This window comes from Rattus rattus, chromosome 7, assembly GCF_011064425.1.
Source record: "Rattus rattus isolate New Zealand chromosome 7, Rrattus_CSIRO_v1, whole genome shotgun sequence".
Lineage (NCBI taxonomy): Eukaryota > Metazoa > Chordata > Mammalia > Rodentia > Muridae > Rattus > Rattus rattus.
The window spans coordinates 91,511,165-91,530,782 of NC_046160.1; the positions used below are offsets into that span (position 1 = coordinate 91,511,165).

The following is a 19,618-nucleotide window of genomic DNA, read 5'->3' on the forward strand; positions in this document are numbered from 1 at the left end:
CTAGCAAGTGTCTGAAAGTTCTTTTTTCTTTAAATCCTTGTGAATGTGAGTGTGTGTGTGTGTGTGTGTGTGCGTGTGCGTGCGTATCATATTAATTGGAGTTAGAATGATTGTCACATCGTAGTTTTATTTGCATTTTCCTATGTCAAATGATACTGAGCACTTTTCTTCTGTTTAGTCATCTAGTCGTTTGATCATTCTGGATTCCACACAGGTTGGGATAAAATGAATTGCCAAGACTTAGTACCATTATAAATAGGTTTAAAAATAAACTGCTTTTTAAATTTAGCAATTCATTAAGAAATTCAGAACTCTGCTTTCATTTTTGGTGGTACAGAATTGTTGATTTCTAAGACTAGAAACCATAGCCAGGTGTAGAGGCAAATGCCCATACCCCAGCACTCTACAGAGACAGATACAAGAAAGGCAAAAGTTTGAAGCCAGGCTAACTACATTGCTGGAGCCTGTGTTAAGGAAAAAATACATAAATAAAGAAGAGAAAGCCTAAGCCACAACAGTTTTTATAGACTTTCTTCAAAATTAGGCGTAGTGTATTTTTTCCCACTAGAAGCTATAAATATAAAAAAAAAAAAAACCCTCACTGCTTTTCCCCTAAGCATGTACATATGCACACATGTTCATTTTAATTTTAAAGCTAGGCATAGTGTATTGGGTGTCCTGCTTTCCTCTGTAAGCATTTGCTAATAGATTGGGTTTTTATCCTACTGTGCTTTATCATCAGCAGTAACACCGTTATTTAACACTGAGATTTGCAATGGGGAAGTGAGTGGATGTTGGAAAGCCTGTGAGATATATAGCACTACGAGTTGTGACTGAGGTTTGTAAAACTGGGAAAATATTGTAAATTTCCAACTGAACTTTAAAGCACAATAAGAGTTAAAGATTTCTGTGCTTTTCAGTTCAAATCATAATTCCATGTGGTCAGTATGTTAAGCAGGTTTGCGTTACCACAGTGAAGTATCTGGAAATAGCCAATTTTATAAAGATAAGAGACTTGTTTTTAGGCTTGTTCCTGCCCGGCTCAGTTCCAGCAAAAGTCCTCACCGTACATTACGGTGGAGACATGTGTGGAAGAGCTTACATAGCCAAACTGGTAATCTGAGAGAGAGAGGAGAGAGGCTGGAAGAGGGAAAGACTTAGAGAGGCAGAGAGAGAGAGAGAGAGGGTGGGAGGGAAGGTAGAAAGGAGGGAGAGAGGGACAAACTATGAATATGAATGTGGTCACAGCTTCTTTTGAGGGCTCTCCTCAACCAAGAACTTAGGACCTCTTTTTAAGATAACGCCTTCCCATTCTACCACCTCCCAATGCCGTACCCTGAAGATTTAAGACTTTAATCACAATGGACCCTTAGGGACACTCAAAGAACACACCAGGCCATGGAAAGTAGTAACTTTAACTCAGTAACAGCAACAACAATAGAAAAAGAGTATTGTGGGCTATATTTCAGAGGGAGCTCAGTTTGATAATATGAAAAAAAATATATTTGAGGCTGTTCTCAGTGTGTAACATAGCAGATTGATTTGTTAAAAAGGCAGTTAAAAATCTTCTATATAAAAATTATTTTTAATCTTAAATAAGAATAACAAATATAAAAATTTATAAAACTATGTTTTAGACTCTTATGGTGTTAAAAAAAAAAGGGTGAAAATGGTAATAGCTAAGCTTCAAAGTGCCCTGTGAGTAGGTAACATTGATACCAATAAAGGCCTAAAATCCTTGAAAATGACCCATTGTTTCAAAGCACACTCAAAGCCATTTTGCTAACCCAGGCTGAATAGTCTAAACTGTATTTAAGATTTTAATTGTCATTTTCAAATCAATAATTGTTTTTTATCAAGTGTGTTATCACGTATGATCATTCATCACCCAAATGGTTTTCTCTGAGTTGCCAGTGTTTATTTACTAAGTGATCTAACATTTAATTAAGAACCAGAAATAAGAATTACCAAGACTCAGTCCTAGATAATTAAGTCACAGTTGTTGACTCATTTCATCACTTGTTAAATGGGTCCTTCTGATTGGTCAGTCCTATTCTTCAGGGTCTTACGGGGGGACTGAATACTGGAAGGTTTTTGTGCCTAGCTTTCCTTACCACATATCCTGCCATCCCTATCCAGTAACTCCTTCTTCCTCTTTGTTGTATAATTATTATTCTGTGGTTTTCATACTCAAGGTAAATTCTATAAAACTACTTTCTGTGAGTTTCTAGAATCAGGACCCATAAATGGAAGGAGGGAATGGAGAGGGAAAAAGTGGGAAAGGGGAGGGAGCCAAACTGAGGGAGGTGCCAGGATGCTGGCTACTTAAAAGTAGGTTAGCCTAGGAGAGCTTCATGGGGAAGGTGACATGTGAGCAAATGTTTGAAGGATACTTGGTTGGTTCTGTGACTGAAATAAAATAAACAATGACGCCATTAGGAAGGGATCAGATGAAATGATAGACTATGGTGTATGGGATCTTATAAGGCAAAATAGTAACTTTGGCCTTGACTCTTGAGTGATTTGAAAGGTTAACCCAATGTTAAGTGCAAAACAGAAGTGTTATTTGATTATTAATCTGAGCACTATCGATAAACTATACATAGGCAAGGTTGGAAGCTGGGAGAATTGTGAGAAAGCCATTATAATAATTCCGGTGTGGGAGGATGGTAGCTTAGTCAATAGCATTACTGATAGAGATTAATAGTCAGTAATTGGTTATATATTTATTTGGTGACAGATTGTTTGGGGCTTGTTAGAGAAAGAGGGATGCCTTTTTACTTTCTTTTGTACTAAGTGAAAGCCATTGGTTTTATTTACTGTAATATAGATAAAACCATGTCTACCAGTTCTAAACTATCTCTTTATAGTTTACAGGGTATTTTAATTTATTGCAAGGAAATCTAACATGTTATGATCCAAATTACTGATGGCTCCAGAGTGAGAAAGAATCTTAATCATTACATTAGTTTTGATGAGAGAACAGCAAATTATGGCCCAAGGGCAAAATCTGGCTATTTTCCTACTTTGGTTAATAAAGTTTTATTGGAACAGAGCCACACCTATTTAGTTACTTATTGCTTAAGGCAACTTTACTGCTACATAAGTAACAAAGAATGTTCCCTCAGCAGGCATACTGAAACTGGAATGATACAGACATTAGCAAGGCCTCTGCACAAGGGTGACATGAACATTCATGAAACATTACATACTTTAAAAAACAAAAGCAGCAGAGGGTCACACAACTTAAAATGGTAGTTCCTGCTACTTCAAAGAGAGAATTCGTTAATGTCTTGTTCTTTAGGACTTTGTGTGAGATTTATGTCAAGTTTTCCCTCTAATCTTTTCCCAGTTACTCAGAGTGGAATGTTAAGAGAGGTTATGAAGCGATGAGTGAGGACACAGTGGTATTATTCAAATACCAGTGCCATGTCTACTGAATTGCATTCTTTATATTTTGGTTTGTTTGTTTGTTTTTAATGGTGTGGCTGATTGGCTTGTGGGGAAAATTTGTGTGTCTTTTTTGACAAAAAAGATTTGCTATAGGGATGAATATTGGGTGGTAGAGACTTAAATATTAAGTTTCATAGTCTTAATGGAAAATAAAAGACAAATACCATCATCTACCTGAGCATTAATCTTTCAGTTTGGCTCCTTTACGATTGTGTGTAATCCTGCGAAACAATACAAATAAGTGGCCTTCCCATGTTGCTTACTTCCGCAGGTCTATCATGACGGATCTATACTACCTCAGTCAAACAGATGGAGCAGGGGATTGGCGTGAAAAAGAGGCCAAAGATCTGACAGAGCTGGTCCAGCGGAGAATAACTTATCTCCAGGTAAGAAGATTGGGGTAAGAAATAAATCTTGAGTGGAAAAAAATCATAATAAAATAAAAAATGAAAATAACTTTTGCTTCTTAAAAGTTTTTCTGGTGCTTTTTGAAAAATTAATTGCTCACTTTACTTATTTATTCAAAGAATAAGTAAGTTTTATACATCATGAGCACAGAAGTACTGCCCTAAAAGGAGACACTTGTTTGCATATATAAAAACTACACAGTTGTAAGCAGGCTGCGTTCTGTAGCAGTTGGCACTGTGTGAGGTGGTCAAGTCTGACTTCACCGTGAGCACTGAAGGCAAAGGATGCGCTAGATGACGCGTGTTGAGAGCAGTGGCCCAGGGCAGGCAGACTAGTACAGGATCGCAGATGCCAGCTGCAGTCTGCAGTTTGTGTGGAGTTTTAGATCGTGTGAAAAACAAGTATGGAAATCTGCAAAGAGGTTCGAGAGCTTGATTATTGATGGTAAAATATATGGTAAATGAACATTAAATGATTATTGAAAGATATTTATTTTATGGATATCATTTTGACAAGAAGTAAATACTGATCAAGCTGTTAAGGGCCTTATGTCTTTTTTGTATGTGTTCTTTTTTAAATTCTTATTGAGATATATATATATCTCCTCTTAGAAATTTGTAAGGAAAACCTTTTGAAATTTTATTGTTAGCATTCTCTAGACACTTTCTGATTTTGGTGTCACAGCATCCTGGTTTTCTTTGTTCCTCCTCCCAGTGCTGGGGTTTAAACCCAGGGCCTGAGCCACAGAAAGCTAATGACAACCTAGTTTTAGAACAGTTTTTGTACAAAAAAGGTACAACAAATGACAGAACCTAAAAGTAGTATATTAGTTGAACTATATTAGTATTTGGAGAGGCTAGAAGCAGCAAAAGCCATGTAGGACAAGGAGATTGTAGCACAGGCAGGATGAATTTGAGAAGTGTTGAGAGTTTGCTTTGGGAGTGGAGACAAACTTGGAGAGACTAGAGAAATAGAATCAGTAGACATTTCTAAGTAATTGAAGAAGCTGAAATGCTGGCAATGGAAACATCTTCAACTGGCAATAAGTTGGGAGAAAATTGTTTTGAGGAAAAAACAGTGAATTAATAGAGACATTTAAAATGAAATAAGAAATGCTTTAAGTTGAAATAAACATAAGTGTCCTTCACTCAATCCTTTTGTAATTCTATGATAGTATAGTTTCTATCTACAAGAACCCTTTAAGATTAGAAGTGGGAGCTGGAGAGATGGCTCAGTGGTTAAAAGCACGGGCTGCTCTTCAAAAGGTCCTGGGTTCAATTCCCAGCAACCACAATGCAGCTCACAACTGTCTGCAGTTCAGTTTCATGGAGTGTGACACCCTCAAACACCAATGCTCACAAAATAAAAATAATTAATTTGTTTTTTTTTTTTTTTTAAAAAAAAAGATTAGAAGCAAAGGGACAGACCATGGCATGCTTCTGTATATGTTAAGCATCTGTTTTCATACAAATAAATGGGCAAATCAAGTGTTTAGGGGGTCACTAAAAACCAACTTGGTGTTGGCATGTTCTCTTAGTCTCTTACTCCCAAGACCATTGATTAGTGGAGTCTGCAGAATGAGAACCATTGTACTTCCTGCAGGGGAGTGATAATTATCTCCTATCAACTAGATCTTCATTCATTGAGCTGTGGGACAGATGGTGGCACCGCACCATCATCTCCTTTATTAATAAAATAGAAATAACTGGTTTGTGAGCTTCCATATACTTATTAAACTTTCAGCCACTGTATTTAAACTATGGTCAGGTCAGCATCAGCTCAGCACAGTTTAACAAGTGCCTGCCACTTGCTTTATTTTCTCTCTCTGTTTTTAAAAATCTACTCTTTGTGTCACATTGTACATATCAATATTTCATTACTTTTAACTATGAGTCATACTACATTTGTGGATGCACCACTGTTTGTTTGTTTATTTGTTTGTTTGTTGCCTTTTGAGAGACATTTAATTATCTCCAGTTTGAGGCTATGATGAATAAACTCTTGAACATCCGTCTACAAATGTTTATGTGGGTTTATGCTTTCATTCGTTTTTTTTTTTTTAATACATAAAGAGTAGGATGTATTTTTTTTCAGATTGAGGAAAGTTTATCAGATTTTCCCTCATTCTTCCTTTGTCTTGCATCCCAAATGAACAATTACAGAAGTGGACACGTTCACAATACTTTTGTTTTCCGTAATAAGTTGCTTTTTGTAATAATTCACGTGCTCAGGAATTTAGTATTTTCAACAATTAATAGATAAAGAAAATCTCAGTGATAGTTTTAGCTTCATCATCTTTATTAAAAATCTAATTTATTAGATCTCCTCTGATTCTTAATGTGTGTGACGTGATACAGGAGATACTTAGATATCTAGTCAGCACAGTTCTCAGAATTCTAACCTTTGCTGCTCGTGAATCTAAATATTCTATAACAATTACACCAGTACTTAAAATATTGTATGTAGTATGTTTTTCTTCTTCTTTTTTAATTGAAAATAGATGTTTTTCATATAATATACCGTGATTATGGTTTCCCCTCCCTCTGCTCCTCCCAGTTCCTCCCCATACCCCCCCATCTATGTCTGTTTCCTTTCTGTCTCTCATTAGAGAACAAGCACCTGAGAGATCAAAATAAAAATAAAATAAGATAAAGCAAAAACAAACAGAAGGAAAGAGCTCCCTAAAGGCATAAGCAACAGGTATAGATGCAGAGACCCTGCGTTGGCACAATTAAGGAATCCCGTAAAAACACAAAACCTGAAGCCATAATATACTGCAGAAAAAAACCAAATAAAGTTAAACATAAAGGAGAGAAAGAATCGGACATGACATTGGGAAGCAAGGAGTCTCCAAACATGCCTTTGAGGTTGGTTTTTGTCAGCCATCTACACGTAGACCTGCAGTCTCAGCCATCTACACGTAGACCTGCAGCCTCAGCCATCTACACGTAGACCTGCAGCCTCAGCCATCTACACGTAGACCTGCAGCCTCAGCCATCTACACGTAGACACGCAGCCTCAGCCATCTACACGTAGACACGCAGCCTCAGCCATCTACACGTAGACCTGCAGCCTCAGCCATCTACACGTAGACCTGCAGCCTCAGCCATCTACACGTAGACACGCAGCCTCAGCCATCTACACATAGACACGCAGCCCGCCCCTTAGACAGTCTGTTTCCCCACTGAGACTCCCTTGAATCTTCATTTCCAAGTGGTTATCAACTGGAGATAGCTGCTGGGTAGGGAACGGGGCTTGTGTTCATCCCTCCTGTAGGACACTGTAGGACACTGTCTGGTACTGATTTCAGAGAGGGGTATACCATTTACATTCTTTTTTTCTTGGTGTGTGTGTGTGTGTGTGTGTGTGTGTGTGTGTGTGTGTGTGTGTGTGTGTGTGTGTGTGTGAGAGAGAGAGAGAGAGAGAGAGAGAGAGAGAGAGAGAGAGAGAGAGAGTCGATCTTATTTTAGCATTTGGTTTGTTTTAAAGAGTAACCACCCATGGGTTTGGTTTGTATTTCCTTTTCACTGTAGTTGGTTACCTGTTTATTTGGTTACTTACCATCTTTGTGTCCTATCCTGTGTGCATGTTTGTGTGGGTGCATGTGTGTAGCAGTGCACATGCACTTGGGACAGGCAGAGGACAGCATCAGATGTCACTCCTCAGGTGCTTTTCACTGTTGTATTTTCCTTGAGACATACCATTGTGCCCTGCTTTTCTTCACATCAGTTTTGGGGATCAAACTCAAGTCTATATGCTAGCAAGGCAAGCCAACTAAGCTGTCTTCCTAACCATTATACCTTCTTTAGGGACGTACCTGTTCAAATTTTTTGGTCAACTTTTTATTGGGATATTTGTTTTCTTCTTTTTCTTTTCTTTTATTAGATATTTTCTTTATTTATATTTCAAATGTTATCTCCTTTTTCCTGGTTTCCCCAGCAGAAACCCCCTATCCTGTCCTCCACCCCTGCTTCTATGAGGGTGCTCCTCCACCTACCCACTCCTTCCCACTCCCTGCCCTGACATTCTCCTACACTGAGACACGGAGCCTTCACAGGACCAAGGGCCTCTCCTCCCATCGATGCCCAACATGCTATCCTCTGCTACATATGCAGCTAGAGCCATGGGTCTGTCCATGTGTACTCTTTGTTGGTGGTTTAGTCCCTGGGAGCTCTGGGGGGTCTGGTTGGTTGATATTGTTGTTCTTCCTATGAGGTTGAGATATTTGTTTTCTTATGACTGACATATTGAGGTTCTTTATTCTTGATATGAATCCTTTATTATTAATCTAGAAATCCTCCAATCTGTAGCTTAACCGTTTGTTTCTTATATCTTCTGAAAGGAAGATATGGGTGTTTACCTGTATTATATGTATATGTTCCATCACATGCTTGGGGCCTGCAGTCCAAAAGATGATGTCAGATTCCTGGGCAAAGCAGTTACAGGCAGTTGTCAGTCACCTTGTAGTGCTGGGAATTGTACCTGGATCCTCTGGAAGAGCAGCCCATGATCCTATCCACTGAGCTATCTCCCTAGCCTCTATTTTCTTATCAATGTCTTTTGAAGAGCAAAGGTTTTTAAGTTATAAAATCCTATTGTATTTTTGGTTTTCACTTTTATACTTATGAAACTTTTACTAAAGGTAAGCTAGATTTTTTTCCTGTTTTCTTCTAGAAGATTTATTTATTTGCCTATTTTTTATTTATTTTGCTGGCAAAATAAATTTAGAGCTTTATGCATGCCAGGCAAGCACTCTGAAATGGAGCATTTGCCTCTCCTATTCTAGTTTATAATTGAGTTGTTACATTTAGGTCCGAGATATATTTGGAGTTAAGATACGAACCAACAATTCAGGTTCATTTTCTTGTTTATTTGAGCTATTCGTTCAAAGACTTGCTTTTCCCCCATTACATTAATGCTTTTGTTGAAAATCAGGTAGTGTAGTCCTGATAATACCAGACCATTTAGGTTACCATAGGTTTGCAGAAAGTATTAAAATTGGATAGTATGATTTCTCTAACATTATTCTTCTTTTCAAAATATTGTCATAAATGCTTCACATTTTTATTTATATTCTACAATAAGCATATCTTATTATTGCAAGGATATAAAAATACAGTTGAATTTTATACATTGATTTTATATCTTGCAATTTTGCCAAAATCAGTTACTAGGTCAAGTAAATTTTTTGCAGATTTTATCAAATTTTCTACATACATTACTATGTCATTTTCTTTTATTTCTTTATTTTTAAATTTGGTGACATTTGGCAATAGTCTTTATAAGTATTACTTTTGAGTAGTACGTTTACTTTAGGCATGGTTTCCAGTAAACTGTAAATTTAGCTCCTCCAAAGTTCTTGCCAAAGTGGTTTCACAGTTTAGACATTTTTGGCAAGAAAATAAATATTTCTTGACGTGTTTAATGGGCTTCTGAATTTGTGACACTATGCTTTCTATAGCTCACTACATGTTATTATTTTATTTCTTATTTGATCACATCTACTTAGTTATCAATAATAAAAACGTTTTCTGTAATTTATTGTTAAGTTGCAGAATTGTATATGAAGCAGTTAACATCTGTGATTCTAGAAATGAAATAACTGGTCATATTGCAATTGTCACTTCCTACCCAGTTCATCTCAGAGTGTACCAACATACCTAACAGATGTCTTATTCTTTTAACTTACTTGAATGTAAGCTGAGCTGCAATTGGAATTCTTCAGTTTTTGGTGTATTTGTTCAGCTTCTTATTGTAAAATTTCCCCAGAAGTTAGAAGTGATACTACAATTCTAAAACTGATTATGTCATAAATACAGTTTAGTGACAAATCTTAAAACCATACTCCCACTGCCCTGTGATCAGTTAAAGAATGATCTCACTACAGTGCTGGAAGATTTTAACAGTTACATTGACATTTGAACCAAGGCCCTTAAAGAGATCGCAAAAACATTCACTGTGGATCCAAACAATGTGACTGCTTAGTAAAATAGATGCAAATAGAAAGTCGAGTCTCATCATACCAAGAACCAGGAAAATCTCAATTTAAAGGATGAATGGTAATCAGCAGATGTATAGCAAGAGACAGTATTGCAAAGATTTTACAAAAACCGTAATACTGCAAACTTTCCAGTAACAATTAAAGGCTTGAAACAAGTGAAAAAAATATATAGAAAGCCTGAGCAAGAAATAAATGATAGAAGAAAAGCCCGAGTGGAAATTTTAATAGTGAAAACACAGTGACTTCCAGTAGCTCGGTACTGTAGCTGTGGCCGAGAAAAGAGCTGATGCTGGGAGCTAGAGCAGCACAGGTTCAGCCACCGGGGCAGCAGTGGATGGAGACAGGAGGAGTCGGCAGGCGCCTGGGGCACTGGGAACAGGAACAGAGTTTATATTTTCATCCTTAAGCCCAGAAGAGAAACTGGAGTGGAAGATTAAAGAAAATATTTGAAGAAATACTAATTTCTCACCATTCCTATGCAATATCAATACTAAAAGTTTTTAATCTACAAATTATTACCCTGTTTAAGAGAATGAGAAGTCACAGAGAAGAAAATCTTTACAATTCAAGTATCAAAGTCTTATGTATAGCATATATTGCAGCTTCTCATTCCAAAAGCAAGATACAGTCTCATTGGGAAATAGGCACACTTTTTCAACAGACAGTTTCATATGAGACATATTGATTAGAAATAGCACAGGTTAAAATGTTTAGTAACTGTTAAGGGAACGCAATTTAAAGAGGTGGAGAGATAACACCTGTCAGGATGGATAAAAGGGAAACAACACCCCCACCCCCCAAAATACCATGTATGTGACATAACTAGATCTTATTGATTGCTCGTGGGAATGTAAAATAGTAGTTATCCTAGGAAAGTTTGCCTGTTTCCTATACTAGTTATATATGTGTTTGCCATATGACCCAGCAGATACATTCTTGTTTTGCTTTTTCATTGAAAAATTAATATTCGTGTCCACACAGAAACCTATATACCAATGCCCATAGTAACAATTTTTAATAGCTTCAAACGAAACAACCCAAATGTCAACCCATCCAAAGGACTGATAAGCTATGGTGCAGTGGGAGCAACACAATAGAGTACTGCTCATTAGCTAAATGAAATGAAGCAGCTCCACTTGAATGGATCTCAGAAGCATCATACTGACTGATGAAAAGCCATCTTCAAAAGCAAGTACTGTTGTTAACTTTTGTGTAGAGAATAAGTCAGTGCTTTCTAGGGATCAATGTCTGGAGAACATGACTCTGGAGGATTAACAGGATCTGGAGAGATGGCTCATCAGTTAGGAATACTCACTGTTCTTACAAAGGACCCTGGTTCATTTCCCAGTACCTACATGGCAACTTACAAACATCTGTAACTTCAGTTCTGGGGGATCTAACCTCAATAAGCATCAGGAGTGCATGCACACACACAGACACAGACAGACAGACAGACAGACACACACACACACACACACATACATGCAGACACTCATAAGTCAAAGGGGGTAGCACAGGGTTTTCATTCTGTTTTGTTTTGTTTTTTTTTTTGCTTGTTTTGATGGAACAGTTAGTATCTTGGTTATAATAATGTTTTCACAGGTCAGCACACGCTTACTATCAGAATACTTAAAAAACTGTTAAAATAGGAGACCAATGTGATGGCTCGGTCGGTAAAGAGGCTGCTATCGGCCCTCATGGCTGGAGTTCAGTACCTGGGGCTCACATAGTGGAAGGAAGGAACTGACTCCATAGGTTGCCTTCTGGTGACCACATGTACATTGTAGCAAAGAGAATCCATTGCTTTTTGAGAATAAATTTCTCTGGGCTCATTCAAATATTGTTTTTTAAAGGGGAGAAGCATTTAAGAGCACTTTCTTTTCTCAGACTATCTTCACATAATTGACAGTGCTCTAACTAATTCATGTTACTTTTTTTACTGTTCAAAATTCTTTAACATCATGTTTAAACAATTTAACACACAGTAAATTACAATATGTTACCGTGTACCTACCTTCTACAACGTTTCCCACAAGGAGAACCTATATTATTCAACTACGGTACATTTTCAAAATAAAATAAAAGGTGTAACAATACTACTAATTTCCAGACTTTGTATATATTTTTACTTTTTTATTTATACCTTTAAAAAACTTTTTTTTATTATTTATGGGGGTCAAGGGGGAGAGGGAAGAAAGGAGGGGGTAGAGAGACAGAGAGAGAGAATGTGACTGTGAATGAGAGAATAAAATTGCAGGAGTCTCTGGACAGGAACAAAGTGTCCTGCAGTTTCTTGTGCTGTTACTTCATTTTCCATCCTCCCTATGGCAGGGCTAATAGACTTGGCTTCACTCTTCTACCCCACCACTCCTTTTCTTTCTTATTCTCCTGCCTCCCGACCCGCACAACTCCAGAACCTGCCATACCATTTTTATCATTTTTGTAGTCTTTTGTGTACATTTTTATAAAAGATGAACAGGAGTTGATGTGGTTTCTTCTGCTTTTGGAAAGAGTTTTGTTTGTATCATACACTACAATGGGACCTTAGGCTGGCTATGCCTCACTAGTCTCTGCCTTTTCTTGTGGCCCTTCTGAGATCAAATTATTGCCAAGGCTGTGTGGTATAGAGTTCTCCTGAGTCAGTGCTCTTGTAGAAGTCACCTGGAATAGCTAGAAATAGTATAACTCTCTCCTAAAGCAGCAGCAAAGAATTATATTAGATATTTAGGAATTTCTTTTAAAAACTGACTTAAAATATTTGATAGAGACATGTAGGCAAAGAGCTAAAGTCTTAAAAAAATATGTGTAAAATAAGCCCATTGTTACTTAACAAAGTCAACAAATTTCTTTTATACCAAACAGTAACTGTCTACCTTTGATGTAGAGTGCCAGTCTGTTTATAAACTATGTATCTTGCTATCTTTTCAACTGTGTATCTTGATATCTTTTCTTCATTAAGTTTCCACACTTAAATTTTACGGAATACCACAGGGAAATTGATTTCTTGAAGCACTTAGTAGCCTGCTTGGGCCTGAGCTATCGGAGTGCACTGACAACTTAGAACAGATTGTTCTTTGCTGCAAGGGTGGAAGGGACACCTGCTGCAGACCATCTCAACTCAGCGGGGAAAGATTCCTGTTTAATATGGCTAAAGCCAGTGATTTCCAATCTTGTCTTTTTAAAATGAGAATGTTTTTTACTTTCACTTTCATGGCTATTAACTACGCCCAGAGTCTTCATTTTAATTACCAGCATGCAGCACTTCAGCTCTCTTAGTTGCTTCATTACATTTTCTGCATTGGTTTTGAAAATAATTTTAGAGAAATGAAATTGGCTTGTTTCCAATACAATGAAATGCTTTTACCACAGTATTAATGAATCTTTTCTTCATTATCAACACCAAACTAGATATTGCAAATCTTTTTAATCAAACAAATTAAAAAAATTGTTTATAGTCTTGTGATTAGAGAATACAAACAGCACAATAAAATTTAACTTACCTGGTTTCGTTTTACCAAGCTTTCTTCGTTAGAAAGAGGAGCTATCTGTGTCTTAACGCCTCCCAGTGTAAGGACTGTTCTGAAGAGGGAGGTGGAAGGTTCCCTGGATTGTGATTCTTTTTTTTTTTTTTTTTTTTTTTTGGAGCTGGTGGATTGTGATTCTTAATTAAGTAGCCTATAAGAGTAGGCAACTCTGTGCTTTGAGCCTGTGTTTCTTTCTGCCTCTTGTATTGAAGACATCTTGGAAAAGGTAGATTGAAAAACCAAAATTCATAATTCTACCTTGCCACCTCTAAATTTAGTGTTGTGAGTGTGAACATCTCTTTTCTTTCAAACAGGTTCAGCTGAGCTAATAGTTACTGAGTGTTTCTTCTTTTAGACATGTGGGGATATTATATTCTGTTTATATTGACTGCATGCTTTTATTTGTTCCTTATTTAACCATTTTTATAATATTTTGGTCAATTATAAAAATATTGTGAGTGAAATTTGCACTTAAAGAAGCTTTTGTTTATTTGTGTATGGGGAAAATCTTAAATTGCAAAAAAATCTGTGATTTAGCTGAAAATGTAGCTTAGTGATAAAGACATGCTTCGCAGTCACAGGGTTCTGGGCTCAGCCCCCACATACACAAATTGTACTTACACAGAGTCAATAGTGTCTCTCAGATTGTATGAATATGTAAGAGCATAATTAAAGTAATTCTGACTGTATACTATCTCATTTAACTCCATAATATTCCTGTACTGAAAGATTGATTGTCAGGCAGAGATTTAAAATTGAGATCATTTTTGGCTCATTTTAAATTATTGAATTGAAGTAAAACCATGCATTTGAGTTCAAGGCAAAGCCTTCACTGGAACAACAAAAAAATCTCTGAAGCCTCTTCTTCCAATGCTCTTTCATTAGGATAATTGTCTTGATTTTTGTTTAAGTTAATCTTGTCATTCTAAAATCTGCACAGTTGTCTTCATTGTAAAGAACTGAAGCTTCTCGCATGTCTATTGATGAATTTTTCAGAAAACCTTATACAGTCAGCCTTGGTAAAGGCCAGGAATCTCAGAATCTCAGCTGCTCGGGAACCTGAAGCTGCAGGTCTACCTGGAAGGCCAGACTACTCAGATTAGTTAGACCTTGTCTCAAAATAGAAGAATAAACAGGGGCAGTGACAGGAGGGTTGAAACTGTCCTGATCTACAGAGTAAATTCCAGAGTTACACAGTGAGAGTCTGTCTTCCACAGCCAAGATCAAAACCCAAACAAACAAAAGAAAAACAAACCACAAACTACTAATTAGATAGATGAAAATAAAAAGAAGGCTGAGAATAGAAGTAGTAGAGTGCTTTCCCAGCATGCAAGAGAGCCTAGGTTCATCCTCATTACCTCACGCACATGCACGCACGCACGCACATACACTCATGCACGTACACGCACAAACACATGTACGCGCGAGCAGAGTGCAACAGTGCATGTTCGTGTGGAAAAGGCATGATTTATAGCTCATATTTTAACTTTTTTTTACAGTAATTCTCCAGCATTGAATAATTTTAAGTGTATTTCCAATAGAGTTTCTTTCTATCAGGATAAATTGTTGTCAATCTGATTTATAGCTTGTTATTAAAAGAAAAAATTGTTTTCCATTTGCCTTCGCATTTCATATATATAATAAGCTATATCTTTAAAGCACTGACATTAATAATTGCAATTTTATTCAGAATCCTTTCAGTCCAGCTGTAAGTAGATTTTTGCTTTCAATTCCTTAATTCTTTCTTGATCTCCCACAATACCAGAATATTCAAATTGTCTATTTCAAAATTGTATGTATTTTTTATTCTGTCAGATACCTCAGCCAGCGTTCATTAATATAATAAATGCTTAATATTTCTGTAAAATATCTGTTTTTTCCCTTTTTAGAAATATTTATCTTTAATTTTTTTTAACAGTCCAGCTGTTATTCTCTGTCTGGTCCGCCCACCCACAATTCCTCATCCCCATCCCAAAACTCCTCCCTGCCATCACCAAGAGGATGTCCCCACTCCTACCTCCAGTCCATCCTCCAGGCCTCCCCACTCCCTGGGGCCTCAGGTCTCTAGAGGGTTAGGTGCATCTTCGTTCACTGAGACCAGATCAGGCAGTCCCTGCTGTATGTGTCAGGGTCCTCAGACCAGCTCCTGTATGCTGCCTGGTGGCTCAGTGTCTGAGAGATCTTGGGGGGTCCAGGTTAGTTGAGACTGCTGGTCTTCCTATAGGGTCACCCTCCTCCTCAGCTTCTTTCAGCCTTTCCCGGATTTAACCACAGGGGTCCCTGGCTTCAGTCCATTGGTTGGGTGTAAGTGTCTGTTTCTACTTCACTCAGCTGATTGTCAGGCTTCTCAGAGGACAGCCCTGTTAGGCTCCTGTCTTTAATCACACCATAGCATTAGTAATAGGGTCAGGCCTTGGAGCCTTCCCTTGAGATGGATCCCAATTTGGTCCAGTCACTGGACCCCCTTTCCCACAGTCTCTTCTCCATTTTTGTCCCTGCAGTTCTTTCAGACAGGAGTAATTCTGGGTCAGAGTTTGACTGTGGGATGGCAACCCCATTCCTCCACTTGATGCCTGTCTTTCTACTGGAGGTGGACTCTACAAGTTCCTTCTTCTCACTGTTGGGCATTTCATCTAAGGTCCTTCCCTTTGAGTCCTGAGTGTCTCTCACCTCCCAGGTCTCTGGTACATTCTTTTTATATTATTATTAATTATTAGTAGTAGCACTATTATTGTTATGATGATGATGTTTAATCTTTCCTCACAGTCCAGTTGCTATCCCCAACTGTTCTGCCCTCCAATAGTTTCCTATCCCATTCCTCCTTCCCTGTCTCCAAGAAGATGTCCCCACACCGCCACGCCCCATCTGGCCTCTACACTCCCTGGGATACTGAATCTCTCCAGGGCTAGGTTTGTCTTCTCTCACGTAGGCCAGGCCAGGGAGTCCTCCACTGTATACTTGTCAGAGGCCTCAGACCAGTCAGTATGGAGAGATCTTGGAGGTCCAGGTTCAGTGAGACTGCTGTTCTTTTCATGGGGTCGCCCTCTCCTCAGCCACTTCCAGCTTTACCCACAGCTCAACCACAAGAGTCCCCGGCTTCATATCATTGGCTGGGTGCAAGTATCTACCTCCATCTCAGTCAGCTGCTCATAGGGCTTTTTGGAGGGCAGCCATGCTAGGCTCCAGTCTGTGAACACACCACAGCATCAGTAATAGCATCAGACAACAGAGCCAACCCCGACATAGGTCCATATTTCGACTGGTCACTGGACATCTTTCCCTCCAAGTCTCCTCTCCATTTTTGTCCCTGTAGGTCTTCCAGACAGGAATAACTTAATGTCAGAGTTCCTGGCTGTGGGATTGCAACCCCATCCCTCTACCAGATGCTTTGACTTTCTACTGGAGGTAGACTCCACAAGTTCTCTCTCCCTACTGTTGGGCATTTCATCCAAGGTCCCTTTCTTTGAGTCTTGAGCTTCTCTCACTTCCGAGGTCTCTGGGACTTTGTAGAGGGTGACCCCACCTCCCAAGGTTGCGTATTTTCATTCATTCTGCTGGGCCTTAAGACTTCATTCCTGCTCCCCCCTCAATACCTGATCATGTTCCCCTTTCCCCTGCCCCTTCCACTCTGATCTCCCACCCAGTTCTCTCCCTCCCTCTGCCTTCTGCTTTCTTCTCTCTTCCAAGTAGAATTGAAGCATCCGTCATTTGGGCCCTTTAAGCTTGTTAACCTTCTTGAGTTCTGTGGATTGTATCTTGAGCATTCTGTACTTTTTTGGCTGATATCCACTTATTAGTGAATATATACCATGCATGCCCTTTTGGATCTGAGTTACCACACTCAGGATGATATTTTCTAGTTCCATCTATTTGCCTGCAAAACTCATGGCACCCTGTTCTTAATAGCTGAATAGTAAATGAACCACATTTTCTGTATCCATTCTTCCATTTTAAGACATCTGGGCTGTTTCCAGCTTCTGGCTATCATAAATAAGGCTGCTATGAACATAGTGGAACATGTGCCCTTGTGGCGTGATTGGGCATATTTTGGATATATGCCCAGGAGTGGTATAGCTGGGTCTTCAGGTAGATCTATTTCCAATTTTCTGAGGAAACTCAAGACTGATTTCCAGAGCAGTTCTACTAGTTTGGAATCCCACCAGCAATGGAGGAGTGTTCCTCTTTCTCCACATCCTCACCAACATGTGCTGACACCTCTGAGGTTTTGATCTTAGCCATTCTGACTGGTGTAAGGTGGAATCTCGGGGTTGTTTTGATTTGCATTTCCCTGATCACTAAGGACTTTGAACATTTCTTTAGGTGCTTCTTAGCCATTCAAGATTTCTCTGTTGTACATTCTCTGTTTAGTTCTGTACTCCATTTTTTGATTTGGTTGTTTGGTTTTTTGGAAATCAGCTTTTTGAATTCTTTATGTATTTTGGATATTAACCCTCTATCAGGTGTGGGGTTAGTGAAGATTTTTTTTCCCAATCTTTAGGTTGCCAATGTGTCCTATTGACTATGTCCTTTGCCTTACAGAAGCTCTTCTGTTTCATGAGGTCCCATTTATTAATTCTTGATCTTAGAGCTTGAACAATTGGAATTCTGTTTAGGAAATTCCCCGCCCTCCCCTTTCCCATCCTATGCCATGAGTTTTAAGCTCTTTTCCACTTTCTCTTCTATTAGATTCAGTGTATATGGTTTTATGTTGATGTCCTTGATCCACTTGGACTTGAGCTTTGTTCAAGGTGACAAATGTGGACCTATTTTCACTTTTCTACATACCAACAGCCAGTTAGACCAGGACCAGTTATTGAATGCTTTTGGCTTCTTTGGTAAAGATCAAGTGTCTATATGTATGTGGTTTTATTTCTGGATCTTCAGTTCTATTCAATTGATCAACCCATCTGTCTCTGTACCAATACCATGCAGTTTTTATCACTATTGCTCTGTAGTAGAGCTTGAGGTCAGGGATGGTGATTCCCCCAGAAGTACTTTTATTGTTAAGAGTTGTTTCCTCATTCTGGGTTTTTTGCCTTTCCAGGTGAAATTGAGAATTGCTCTTTCCATTCTTTGAAGGATTGTGTTGGGATTTTGATTGGGGATTCCATTGAATCTGTAAATTGCTTTTGCTGGGGTGGCCATTTTCACTATATTAATCCTGCCAATCCATGAGCGTGGGAGAAATCTCTATTTTCTGAGATCTTTGATTTCTTTCTTGAGAAACTTGAAGTTCTTGTTATGAAGATCTTTCACTTGTTTGGTTAGAGTTACCCCAAGGTATTTTATATTATTTGTGGCTATTGTGAAGGGTGTCGTTTCCCAGTTTTCATTCTTGGCCCATATGTCATTTGTATAAAGGAAGGCTACTGATTTGTTTGAGTTAATTTTATATCCAGCCACTTTGCTGAAGTTGTTTATCAGCTGTAGAAGTTCTCTGGTGGAATTTTTGGAGTCCCTTATGTATGCTATCATATCATCTGCAAATAGTGATACCTTTATTTCTTCTTTGCCAATTCGTATCCCCTTGAACTCCTTTTGTTGTCTTCTTGCTCTAGCTAGAACTTTGAGTATTATATTGACTACTTATAGGGAGAGTCAGCATTCTTGTCTTGTCCCTGATTTTAGTGGGATTGTTTCAAGTATGTCTCCATTTAACTTGATATTGGCTGTTGGTTTGCTGTAATTGCTTTTATTATATCTAGTTATGGACCTTGAATTCCTGATCTCTCCAATACTTTTAACATGAAGGTGTGTTGTATTTTGTCAAATACTTTTATAGCATTTAATGAGATAATTATGTGTTTGTTTGTTTATATAGTGGATTATATTAGTGGATTTTTGTATATTGAACCAATCTTCCATCCCTACAATGAAGCCTACTTGATCATGGTGAATGATTGTTATGTGTTCTTAGATTTGGTTTGCTAGAATTGTATTAAGTATTTTTGCATAGATATTCATAAGGGAAATTGGTCTGAAGTTCTCTTTCTTTGTTGAGTCTCTGTATGGTTTAGGTATCAGAGTAATTATGGCATCATAGAATGAATTAGGTAGTGTTCCTCCTGTTTCTATTTTATGGAATAGTTTGAGACGTATTGATATTAGGTCTTCTTCGAAGGTCTGATAGAATTCTGCACTAAAGCCATCTGGTCCTGGGCTTTTTTTTTTTTTTTTTTGGTTGGGAGGTTTTCAAGGACTTCTTCAATTTCCTTAGGGGATATGGACCTGT

General features: G+C 38.1%; 1 protein-coding gene and 1 pseudogene across 2 annotated transcripts in view; both read left to right on the plus strand.

Annotated features, from left to right (window-relative positions):
• Nucleotides 1–19,618, plus strand: part of Fut8 (fucosyltransferase 8) — a 131,359-nt gene that overhangs the window by 48,591 nt on the left and 63,150 nt on the right. For both annotated transcript variants that reach the window (XM_032907987.1, XM_032907986.1), the window contains one exon: nucleotides 3,725–3,839. In XM_032907987.1, coding sequence (XP_032763878.1) covers nucleotides 3,725–3,839 — 115 coding nt within the window. The remainder of the gene's footprint in view (nucleotides 1–3,724; nucleotides 3,840–19,618) is intronic.
• Nucleotides 3,117–3,216, plus strand: LOC116906332 (annotated as a pseudogene).